This window comes from Orbicella franksi, chromosome 2, assembly GCF_964199315.1.
Source record: "Orbicella franksi chromosome 2, jaOrbFran1.1, whole genome shotgun sequence".
Lineage (NCBI taxonomy): Eukaryota > Metazoa > Cnidaria > Anthozoa > Scleractinia > Merulinidae > Orbicella > Orbicella franksi.
In genome coordinates, this window is record NC_138146.1 from 36,021,900 (window position 1) to 36,035,064 (window position 13,165).

The following is a 13,165-nucleotide window of genomic DNA, read 5'->3' on the forward strand; positions in this document are numbered from 1 at the left end:
TAGTGTGTACTACTTACGAATTCGTCCTCCACGTTTCTTTCTTCAGGCAACGATACAAAAGTCCAAGAACAAATAGCATTTAAAAATTTTCATCAGCACGAAAAAAAAGTCATATTTTATATGTTCCGTAAAATTAAACAAGCTACAAGAAATTGCGGTTCAAAACCTTAAAGAACTTGACACCACCTTAAGAAAAGGAAAAACGGTACCTCGGGTGAATTTGAAAAAGCTGAAAGTTTCCTTTCGGAAGAGCTGTCTTTATCGCCTGAGAAATCTGACAACACCGTTACGATCCTCTCAGTCACAGTCAAAACATCAGTACGGATCATTGCGCAAAGTAGCTGAGTTGTTTGTAACTGCCTTGAGCGAGCAAGATGTTGCCAAAAGCCATGACAATGACGTGTTCGTTTTTGATTCGTCGTCCGCCATTTTGAAAATGGAAAGGCGGGAAGACGAACCGAAATCTACTGCGCATGAGCAGCGGTTTTTCCGCCGTGCCGTATTGGGGTTGTCCCCATGATATGGGACAATAATTCTATTTTTAGAACAAATTGCGCCATCGCCTGCGGCACACGCGCGTACATGCTGCGAGGATTTTTGCGGATGTCGCGCGGGGGAAATGGCGTCCGAAATTCCGAAATGTTTCATATTTTTGCCCCACAACTCAACGCGTTTACGTCTGTTGGAATTTTGCTTAAGTATTTTCGTCGTAAGCTGCTCCAGTTTGAGTGAAGTAAGACAGTGTCGAATTTAGGTATGTTCCGCTGTAAGCTTATATATATCGCTGACCAAGTTGTGTTCCGACTGATGCTTCTTTTACATGAGCAGTACATTACTCCACTTTAAATTTCACATATGTTGAAGATTAACAGCTTTTCCATTACACAGCAAAAAACTAGCTGGATATATTTAGATATCGCAGAGCTTCAGGACTTTATAGTTTCTTAGCTCCTCTTGCCACACGCTTGCGAGGAATTTGTCAGTCTATCCCGACCGAAAAGTAAAACAAAGTAATTGCTAGTTTGAGTTTCGCTTGAATTGTAAGCAACGCTTGATGTTTCATCAAGGCTTAATAACTTTACGTCCGTAGATACTGCTCAGTTTTATTCGTGTAAAAATCCAGTAAATTCTCTGTTGTCGATGAATGAGAGCGCCCGCCGATGCGTGTTTTGTACAGTCAATAAACATGACAAATTGTACTTCGCCGCACTTTCGTGTGAAAGCGTACATCGAACTCAAACAATAGCTCTATAGTTTTTAAATATGTTTAAGATTGATAAATGGTTGAGAACATATTAAAAGCTAAGCTGAAAATATGTGAATAAAGGCGAAACAATCAGCAAAGTTACGATGACGCTTTCTTTAATCAACTTGGAATAAAGATTTCGATTTAGATGATCGAGTTATCAAAACTGCTTGTCTATTTTCATTTTCGCAGTGTAAAACTTCTCTATGCTTATGTTGAAGAAACACACATGATGTTAGTAGCCTTTTTTGCATTCGTGAAATTTGTTGCAGCATCTCAGCACAAAAGATAACGAAAGAAATCTTTGTCAAGATTTGTTGACAATTGAAAACACCGACTCGGACTTGAAAGTGCACCAGCTGCATGCACTATGCAAATGAGCTAATTGTACGCGTCAGACTTTCCGTTCAAAAACTTTTGTAAACTCACCAAACAAGCAGAGACAATAAGAAACCATCAAAACAGGTTTTGCACGTTCTAACGTTCTGCACTATGCAAATGAGCTAATTGCACGCGTCAGACTTTCCTTTCAAAAACTTTTGTAAACTCAACAAACAAGCAGAGACAATAAGAAACCATCAAAACAGGTTTTGGTTATGATTAAACATTGTCTGAGAAACTCACAAATTAACTCGATACCAGAGTAGAGAGTTTTCTTGCTATATTCTTAAGCATACGCGTAAACTTACAACTAGCGTGAGCAGAACTTATTATTCATTCCCAGCGCGAGATTGAAGTCTTGTTTTCGACCCGGAAAAACCCACCTTTTCCGTTAGCTCAGAGCATAAAACTATATATAAGCGCCCTGGTTCATATTCCCTGCCTTATTCCCTGCCATCGCTGTGAAAAATACTCAAGAGAATCTCTCAACGCTCACCATTTGATCACGCAACGTGACAACATCCACGCGAGAGCCCCTGACATGTGCGTGAATCCGCGCGGATATATGACGTCGGGGTGGCGCAATTTGTTTTAAAAATAGAAAAATTGTCCCATATCATAGGTGCGCGCGAATCCCGAGACTTGCGGTCTCCGTCCCCGATTATGGCTCCTGTCGAAATACAAGAAGTTGCTAAAACCTGTCGTGCAACTTGAGGAAAGCCCTGCGGGTTGTGTCCTGGTGTACCGGTACACAGAGGGAATAACCATTGTACTTCTTTCTTTACGAACCTTTGTTTAGCTGTTGAACATTGTTGGGTCTTTTGTATCGGTTCTTGTGAACCGGTACACGAGGACAGAACCGCCCTACGCTAGAATCACCGATTTAATCACGCAAATGCATTTTCAACCGTCTCAACCTGGTTTGAGGCTGTTTGAAAAAGTTGATCGACCAAACCAACCGAAAACGGTTTTTCCTCAGTTGAACGGCCCAAAATCTTTTGATCTCGGCCAATTAAATCATTTATGTCATTAAGTTTAATTAATTAGTCTAATCAAAGAAAACAGTGACCGTGACGGTGTTTGGATATTTGATCTTAATTAGCATAGAATTTTACGAGGATTGCTTCGGGCCGCAGCTTCAACTCTCGTCTAGGTGTTTGGAAATATGTCTAAACCCGTTCCTCTTAAATCCAGCTGATGTTTTTGAGGTTTTAAATATTCGCAAATACATTCGCATGTTGCTTACTGTGAACCCGGGGAGGAGGGGGCGGAGAAAGGGGGGGCACTTTCGTAAATTTCAGATAGAGTGTGTGCCGTTTAGGGTCTTAAATCCTGACCCTATTTAAGTATGAAGGACATGAAAAATGACACCTTATTTGAGGTGCAAACCCGAAAAATGACACCCCATTGAAGGGAAAAACAAAGTAAGAATGAAGTGGACGATTCAACTTAAAGGGGCTAGGTCACACAATTGTAGGCAGTTTCAACACTGAATTAACTAAAACATCACAATAACGGCTCAAAACTATAGAAGAACTCAAACAAAACATAGGAAAGCCAAGTAAGACTCTTGCTCTGCCAATTTGACGTTTAGAGCTCATAATAAACAAAATTAAACAAAATTGCCTAAAATAGCGTGACCTAGCCCCTATAACTCATTTCGTTTCTGTAACATTGGAAGTATACGAATACACAATGTAGTTCAGTTTTAACAGATCATTTACCTTTCGTTTAGCTGGGCATTTATGCACTGCATATTTGGCTGACGCAATTTAGGTACCCTATTTATGGATCAAACCGGGAACACAATGCCAACAGGGGCAAAAATAGGTCAGCACTGCGTACTTGTGTGGGCGCAGCGTTCTTTTTAATTTTTTGAATTTTACAGGTTAAGGAAATTAAACTGGGCTGCTTATTGGAAACGGGATTCTTTATCGGGATAGGGTGCTGTCCCTTCCCCTTCTTCCTCACGTTTTTTGCCATTCGATCCCTACCTCTTCTCCGTTTGCGCCTGCAACGCATCTTATACTCGTTAGTGTGTTTAGACAATAGGGAGTCTGCTTACGCGAGTCTATTAGTGCCTCTATTACCTCACTCTGTACCAATAGAGTTGTCTCAGTGTTGCGCCTTTTTTGAAGAGAAATATATTCAGTTGTGAAAGACGTTTGGAGGAAGGGAGCTTTTTTACATCCAGCTAAGCATTTTCCTATCTATTACGAGTGAAGATTCGGCGAAATTCGATATGAATGCTGCAGCAGAAGGTTCAACGCACAAGTTCCCTTTCAGGTGTAAAATAGAATGGAAAGAAGAGAAAACTACAGACATGTCAGTCAGACGCGACTTTTTCCTCTCTTTGATTCTTGGATTTTGATGCCCTTTCAGAATGTTCAGTTATGTGTCCATCTTTCGATTCCGTTAACTTCGACGCACGTTTTAGCTGACAACTTGAAGGGAATAAAATATTTTGACCTAATTTTTGGCCACAATCATTCATTCACCAAACCCAACATTTGTGCCAAGTTTGAGCGAAATCAGTGATTTGAGCTGTTCTGCCTGGTTTTCTCGTGGACACGCTCTTAAGAGTCCCTGTCCATAAATATGGAAAATCACTCGGCAAGGGTTGAAAATTCGATTTCGCTCATATTTTTACGGTATATAGGCTAGGGCATGACAAAAACTACTGGATAGTTTTTTTGACAAAATATCCTTTTATTTCAAAGAAATATGCAAATTACCAAATTCCGTTAAAATCGTCATTTGACGCACCATTTTATTAAGCAAGTTTGAGAGCCTCGCATGCAAAACCACATCATTCTTCCGTCTTTAAAACACTCAAATATTTTTGTCCAATGTTTAATTGTGTACTGGGTTGATTTTAGGGAATGTTGCGGTTTTTGTTGGGTGCAAAATAATTAAATTTCGAAGACCTGTATTTCATTCGCTTAAAAGTACTTCGTAAAAATAACTGATTTTCACCATGTGCGAAACCTTCAAATGGATTAAGCTTCCGGTGGCTGAAACGCAGAAGGGTGGTCTACAGATTCCTGTAAAAATTTCTTTGGGCAAATGATTGTGAGCGACGCGAGAGCTTTTGAAAGTGCGTTAAAAATGCAGATATTTGACCACCGTCGTCAAATTTCGTTACGGGTTAGACATATATTTTAGCACGCGCCACATGTGTTGAGCTATAACATTAAGTTGAAATAGACACAGAGCTGATAATTTCGAAATGTTCTGACCTTGTTTGCTGTAAAAGACAGGTCCAAAAGCCGATTTGACGTGTGTCCGTCACCATTCGTCGCACATAAAGCAGAATTTTGCTTTTGTTTACACAACGTCCGATGTACATCGCCAACTGTCAACTTATTTAATGGTCGAATACCATGAATCTATGACCCTCTTTCGACAAATATGATCACCACTGCATCTAAGTCAAAAACTGCTAAGTGATTTGTAGATAGTTGCTTGCTTCGCACTGCACCAGAATATCACGTTTCATCATCGTTTGATCTATTGCTGCTTGAATCCTTGCTTGCAGCGGTTCGTTGTTTGTTCGTCACGCAATGCTGTCATTCCATTTTAGCGGGTAGGGGTAGGACAATTTCCATCCTAATACGTAAGGGTCCGTAAGGCTTGGAACCACAGGGAGCACACAATCTTGTTGAGTAAGAAGAGATTAAATTAAGCAATGAAAAGAATGAATAGTCAACCATTGCCCGTGTTGTCATCTTTTACTAGACAACCGCTACCTACACGCCCTGCGTAAATACTATAACGCTAAACTCGCACCTAGGTCTTTTCGCGCTGTGCAATTATTATTGGTTTACATATAATACAGTGGGCTACCTTCGGGGAAATGGGAGGTGGCCGCTTAATAGAGGTCGGCAGCTTAATAGAGGTTTGCGTGCTTTGAATACTTTTTTCACTATCGGGTTATAAATTTAGCTAAATTTCTTAGTAAACATGGAGTCAATTCAAGACAATCATGATAGACGTCATTCTCGGAGACAGTTAGTGGAGTTAGTGGACAGTTAGTGGGGCAGTTAGTGGGGGCGGGGAAACTTTGAAAAAGTCTAAAAGGGTCTTCGCCCGCACTTTTTTCTCACCCGTTTAGACTTTTCCCCGCTCCCAATAACTGCCCCTGGGTCTCCGAGAATGACGTCTATAATGATTGTCTTGAATTGACTCCATGTTCACTAAGAAATTTATAACCCGATGGTGTAAAAATATTCAAGGTACACCAACCTCTATTGAGTGGCCAGCGCCTATTAAGCGGCCACCTCCTATTTCCTCGAGGGTAGCTCACTTTATTATATGTAAACCAAAAATAATTGTACAGCGCGAAAAGACCTAGGTACGAGTTTAGCGTTACAGTATTTACGCAGGGCATGTAGGTAGCGGTTGTCTAGTAAAAGATGACAACACGGGCAATGGTTGACTATTCATTCGTTTCATTGCTTAATTTAATCTCTTCCTACTCAACAAGATTGTGTGCTCCCTGTGGTTCCAAGCCTTACGGACCCTTACGTATTAGGATAGAAATTGTCCTACCCCTAGCCCCTAAAATGGGATGACAGCATTGCGTGACGAACAAACAACGAACCGCTGTAAGCAAGGATTCAAGCAGCAATAGATCAAACGATGATGGAACGTGATATTCTGGTGTAGTGCGAAGCAAGCAACTATCTACAAATCACTTAGCCGTTTTTGACTTAGATGCAGTGGTGATCATATTTGTCGAAAGAGGGTCATAGATTCATGGTATTCGACCATTAAATAAGTTGACAGTTGGCGATGTACATCGGACGTTGTGTAAACAAAAGCAAAATTCTGCTTTATGTGCGACGAATGGTGACGGACACACGTCAAATCGGCTTTTGGACCTGTCTTTTACAGCAGATAAGGTTAGAACATTTCGAAATTATCAGCTGTGTCTATTTCAACTTAATGTTATAGTTCAACACATGTGGCGCGTGCTAAAATATATGTCTAACCCGTAACGAAATTTGACGACGGTGGTCAAATATCTGCATTTTTAACGCACTTTCAAAAGCTCTCGCGTCGCTCACAATCATTTGCCCAAAGAAATTTTTACAGGAATCTGTAGACCACCCTTCTGCGTTTCAACCACCGGAAGCTTAATCCATTTGAAGGTTTCGCACATGGTGAAAATCAATTATTTTTACGAAGTACTTTTAAGCGAATGAAATACAGGTCTTCGAAATTTAATTATTTTGCACCCAACAAAAACCGCAACATTCCCTAAAATCAACCCAGTACACAATTAAACATTGGACAAAAATATTTGAGTGTTTTAAAGACGGAAGAATGATGTGGTTTTGCATGCGAAGCTCTCAAACTTGTTTAATAAAATGGTGCGTCAAATGACGATTTTAACGGAATTTGGTAATTTGCATATTTCTTTGAAATAAAAGGTTATTTTGCCAAAAAAAACTATCCAGTAGTTTTTGTCAAACCCTAGCCTATCTACCATAGGAATATGAGCGAAATCGAATTTTCGACCCTTGCCGCGAAATTAAGAATTTGTCTGATTTTTACAGGCAGGCTCTCTTAAAGCGTGTTTTATCATTTGGGTCTAAACTTGAGAGAGTTTTCGATATACAGTGTAAGACTTTGTATCGGAGAAAATAAAGAAACATCGAAACAATAATATGAGGCAAGACTGGAACACTGGCACTATACAGAGTAAGGATAAAAAAAATAATTGAAAATTAAAATTGATTTAAGGAGCACCATATTCTACTAAATGCCAGAATTTTACCATTAACTAATAACCTAGCCTTGTCCCAAACCCAGGTGTATAACTACATTATTCATATACAGTTAAAATTTAAATTTAATATCACTACTGTTCAGGTTTCTATAATAACAATGAAATAAGATCGAAAGAAAAACAGCGTCCTATTTAATATATAGATTTAGCCAAGTCTAAAAGCGGAGCTCCTGATTAGCAATAACTGACGATAAAGGAAAAAGAAAATTATTTTTTCTTGGATCAGAAAATCAAAAAATGATCAATTGTGAGCATGTAATTGTTCAGTGTGTGGTTATGCTATTTTTTCCAGTAAAATTTTAACAAACTACTCCCAACAAGCCTAACCAAGATTGTAGAAATTACGCACGCAGTATATCAGGGACTTTCCAAGAGACGATTGTGCAAGGAATATGTCAGAAGAAAAGTCAACAACGCGGCAGGAGTTAATTTGCGCCGAAATTTTGCCTTTGTGAGTACTCCTTCCTTCTCCGCCAGAGAAATGACGTGACTTGAGCCGATTGGTAAATCAGTAACTGGTCAGCGGTCAACTTAAAAAAACACGCAATCTCGATGAGCTTTAAACCTGAACCCGCGATATAGTCACGTGATACTGGTCAACGGATAGTTTGTTGTGACAGCTGTCAATTAACAATAGCGTTGACGCCCAAAATCAAAGATGTAGCCATGGTAATGGTGCTACTCTCTTAGTTTTCAAGGTATTGGCGTACGGAAGTACGTACGGACGGACAGTCACGTGACAACCAAAATTTTTCAGATCGATGGGTTACCAAATTTTCTAAAGTATGGGGCTCCGCTATAATAACCTCATAAAGTGCTACAAGAAACTGTGATCTAAGAGAACACATCCCTGTGCCAAATGATAATCTTCACGCTGTGAAAGTTATTTTCAGTCTCGGTCCCATGATCGCACAGCCAATGCCCAAAGGTCATAGCGTCCATTTAAATCCGAAATTGAAAATCTAACGCCGGGTTAAAAGAAAAATTAATCAGTTCGTTTTGAACTACCGTACTGTTTGCATTGCGAAATGGGTGGGCAGGAAAATTATCTTATACGTCCTTCTCCGAAGTTAACTTAAATAGAAGTCTGTCACTCCCTTAAGCAACAAGACTTGTAATCTAACCCTTTCGAAAGTCGATTCTCGGAAAGTATTGAAGGAGCTGAAATAGACTTTCTGAAAAGTCCTTCGTCTTGTTTATTCAGTACCCGACGGACGAAGGACTTTTCCTGCTTGATTGCCGCCAATTTTAGCGAACCAAAAACGGGTCGCTGCGCTTCAACCAATCAGAGGTCCCCTGGATTTCCGTTGGGGACCGAATTGTCAAACTATGTGCAACGAAACGTGACTAGCGGTTAATTCAATATGGGGTCGATTGCGAAAGCCATTAACGAAGCTTCAAAGGTCACGGGATATCATGTATTGCGTGACTACTAGAAGAGAACAGTGGAAGCATATCTGCCTGGAAGAGGTGTGTTTGTTTCTGCACCAAGCGGAGCTGGGAAAAGTTTGACTTTCGAGCTAGCTCCGTATGCGTTTGATTGTTTGAATGGAGATCATGCGAATAGCAACTCCATCGTCTTGGTGGTGGTTCCGCTTATTTCCCTGATGAAAGATCAGGGAGACGACTGTTCTGAACAACAGTTACAGGACATTTTAGATCTTAAAGTTAAACTGGTATTTGGAAGTTCAGAGGTGATTCTCAACAACTATCGCCACATTGTTGTTCCGCCTTTCTCGACTTCAATGAACTTCCTCGATGATTTGAAGCTTTCTGTTACTTCAAGAATCTTCCGAACTACGGTTTCGTTTTTGTCTGCGTAATTTCGGCACAAAATGTTTGTCAAAAGTGAACCTTCGCCACTGGATATCTCCTTTCCGGCGATCAATTCAAGATTCAAGCTTTGGTCTTTTTTTGGCCACTCGATATCGTCAATTTTCGTTTAAAATCTTTGTTCGTAATCACTTTAGTATAGAGTAAACAAATTTGCTCTTTCGACGCAGGAGAAATGCACACACGTTCGATTATTTTGGTCGGAGTGGAACCGATACTTTCCGCCATTCAATTCAATCCAAATGTAGTCTGAGAAACCAGTTGCAAGTCACGCCACTCCTCATTTTTGGCGCGAAACGCAAATGAAAACCCTTCAAGCGAGACAAGTCGACGTCTCGCGACTTCGTCGCTCGCTAAGCCGCTTTGCGACCTTAAAACGGCCGCTTCGCGGCGTAACATATTCTACCCTGAAATTCACGAGGTCGACTTGTGGCAAGTCTAGAGCTGAAATGAGAAACATCTATTTCAAAAGGTTTTTCCAAAGCGCAGGGCAGCTATAAAGTTGTTTCCAGTTTGTTAGAACTTTCGCTCCGAAAATCATGGAGCAGACTTTTGCGTTTTTAATTTTGAAAGTGCTGTTTGATATTTGTCAGAGTTTACACGTCCACGGCGAAAAAAGTTACTTCTCCAAAACTACAGCACCGTTTGGATCGCGAGAGGTCTCACTCTTTTCCAGTCCTCTCCAACCTGATTTCAATACTTCAGTGATTTTTATCTCGCAAAATATTAAATAAGGCCACGAGCGCGAAATATGCATGCTGGATCATAAAGATTGGGTACGATTGCACAAATCAGGTGGCTAAAAAAACCTGAAATATCGGGGAGATCTGGAACCCATTATGTTACCATGGTAACGAAACTCTAGTTCTCACTCTAGCTTTCACCTGCTTTTCAATTATTTTTTGTCTAACACAAAAAACCAACGACAGAACACAGAAACAAAAGCCAAAACCAAAGAAGAATTGGGGAGAATTGAAGACAGACAGATTCTCAATAGAACCATTATTGGACCTCTCAGTCTTTCGCATATATCTCGTCAGCCTCGTATGTCACTTTTATTTACTTCACAACATTTATGAATTGCTAAAAGATTTCGGAGACGTCTCTTCACTCCGGTCCTGTCATGTCGATGACAAATTTCGTAACACACGATGACGACAATTTTTCACTGAATCCGACGAGGCTTAGTATGATCGACAACTATCTTATTCATGGCGTAATAAACAAAGACGGTCTCTTAAAAGCAAGTTTGTCTAATCTCTACTAAACGTACCTTTCCTCTTTGTAAAAACGGACTTCAAAATCTCTTGGAATTTTTCGCCGCTACGGTTCTTTACTGAATTTGGTCGACATTTTCTGAGATAGGTCAAAAGCGGAACCGTTTTGAAAAACCTTTGGAATTGCTTCCTCCATCTTAATCTTCTCATCTCAGCGAGCATTTTGTATCATCGTCGATGTTATTATTTTTTTGTTGTTTTAATTTTAGCCGATTTCGGAAAATATTCTTTTGCAAGCCTACTTTCTCGCCATAGTTTCTTAAGAACTAGTATAAGTTTTATTTTGGACTCTGTTTTGTAATGTATAGAAAAATTTCCATGCCACGTTTGTGATGTTTATAACGCGTCTGAGTTCGCTTAAAGTTATAGTGATATGTGTTTTGCACGTCGTCTGCCGGCAAGGAAAACAATACGAAGCGTTTCGAAATTTCGGTGAGATATGATCAAAAGTGAAATGTCGCCGGTCTTATTTTCAGTTGCTCCGCCAGGTTTTCGTCGAGTTTCGTTTTACTCTTGCACAGCACTGTACGTTGATGCGTCGCAGTTTAATGAAACAATACGAAATCACTTTAAAGATGGTCACCGCACGTACAACTTCAACCTAACGAATTATAGGTTAGTGTTATTGACAACACTAAATGTTTAAAATCAAAAGAATTGGAGTCTTGTTATTATCTATTTACAATGGGTTTTCAAACACATTCGTGCTGTTTTTAACAACCTGGTTCCGTGCTAAATTGTCGCAATTAAGATTCGGCTTCTTGTTCAACATCCCTAAATATGAGGTAGGACTTACTGTCCATGCCGCAAGGTCGATATCTACCTGCAAGTTAAACGAATTTTTTTGTCGACGGAGACAACTTGAAAAAGCAGTCGCAACTCTGAGGCAGCATGCCCTTCGGATAACCTGAAGGAGACCTTTTCTGTATTCTTTATGAATGGCGAAATAGACGCATGGGTTGATAGCGCTGTTTGAATGTCCAGCAAAGAGGCAATAGAACATTATGGTCTCAGGAATAAGGCAATGTAAGTACTTCTCGCTAAAAAACTCAAGCAAAAATACTACGTGGTAGGGAAGCCAACAGGCGGCAAAAAGACAAACTACGATGATGAGCATTCTCAAAAGTTTCCTCCTGGCGACAGAATAAAACCGCGCGCGAGGCAAATGGCGTCGACCCGGAACGTGACGATTCCAAACTTTCAATGCTATACAGGAATATAACACTGCTACAGCGATCAAAGGTACAATGTAAAACAATGCAAATTGTATAACAGTGTAATAACGTCCAGCCGTCTCTGACCCGAGAAGTGGAGCCCATTCTTCATAGCAGTGAAACTCTCCTTCGTATTCTTCCATTTTGTTGACGTAAAGGAGAGGTGAGCATACAACAATCGATGTGATCCAGATAGGAGCGAGCACATACCGTGCTTTATGGCTCAACGTGGCTCTTTTTAAAGGAAATACGACCGCCATGAACCTGTCTACGGAAATCCCCATTAACGTGAAGACAGAGGTAGCGATAGATACATCTTGGCTATATCCCACCAGTTTACAGATCAGTTTACCCGTAAGGCCGCCAACCACCAGACCATGACTGTTTGTCAGCTGAATCTGCAGTCTGTAAGGCATGTGAAGAACTGTAATCAAAAGATCTGCGACTGCCATGTTGACTATTAGGTAATGGGTTAAATTTCTCATCCGTCGATTCTTTCGTACGATGCAGATAATGATGACGTTACCGAACAAAGACAAGACCATCGCCACTGTATACAGTGATGTTCGCACGAAGCGCTTCTGTGATGTGTACGGTTCTTCCTCTGGACAATCGACGTCTGCCGAGTCGAAATTTTCAGTTGAAATGTTCGGGATGAAAGTATCGTTAATCATTGTGCAACCTTCCAGTGCTTAGGAAGAAACCTGGAAGCAAAAGATGTTGGCTGGTTCAAACTGTGACCGCAACTAATAATTGTTCCATATGCTTTAGCTTCCTTTTGCTTACATTCGATGACCATCTGGCGAACAAATTTGAAGGGAACCCGTTTGAAACTAATGAATAAAAGATGAACATTTTAACAAAGTGGCAAAAACTTGTGTCATTTTCCCCGTTTGACACGCACGAATTTATACCTACAATAACAGTGTATATTTCGCTAGGGATATTGTTAATTTAGACTCTGAGGCATTCAAAGAGGTCTCCAAAGAGGCCCAAAAATTATGCCACATCGTTTTATGTGCATTAATTTGGAAAAGCATGTCTGAAAAAGAAAAAGAAATATTTACCTTGGAATTAATTTGTGTTGAAAAATTATAAAATATATCCGCCGTATGGGATGCATCTCCTTAAAATATCGTTTAGAACATGCATAACATCCAGTCATCGATTGAGGCAAACATTTGACTGAGTGAAACCCTTTTCGGTCCATGAGGAAAATTTTGAGTGACGAAAATGGATGGATCATGTATTTAACACTAGAAAAGCTTGTGGCGGTTATTTAAACTAATTGGCAATGATTTTTTTGATACGGATGTTCAAATGCTGAATAAAGAAACGACGACGTGCCACTTTAAAAAAAGTTATCGAAAGAAACTTAAGTGCGTGAGGAGAGACATAGTATGACAGTTCTGTTCTGGTG

The 13,165-nt window shown here is 40.1% G+C and overlaps 1 protein-coding gene across 1 annotated transcript; it reads right to left on the bottom strand.

Annotated features, from left to right (window-relative positions):
- Positions 1 to 7,629: 7,629 nt before the first annotated feature.
- On the bottom strand, positions 7,630 to 12,628 carry LOC145470018 (QRFP-like peptide receptor). Its single transcript, XM_081453853.1, has one exon. The coding sequence runs from the start codon at positions 12,417 to 12,419 to the stop codon at positions 11,211 to 11,213; it is 1,209 nt and encodes a 402-aa protein (XP_081309979.1). The 5' UTR covers positions 12,420 to 12,628; the 3' UTR covers positions 7,630 to 11,210.
- Between the last annotated feature and the right edge of the window lie 537 nt (positions 12,629 to 13,165).

Coding starts and splice junctions, on each gene's coding strand:
- LOC145470018 (XM_081453853.1), bottom strand. CDS start 12,419: ATGATTAACGATACTTTCATCCCGAACATTTCAACTGAAAATTTCGAC.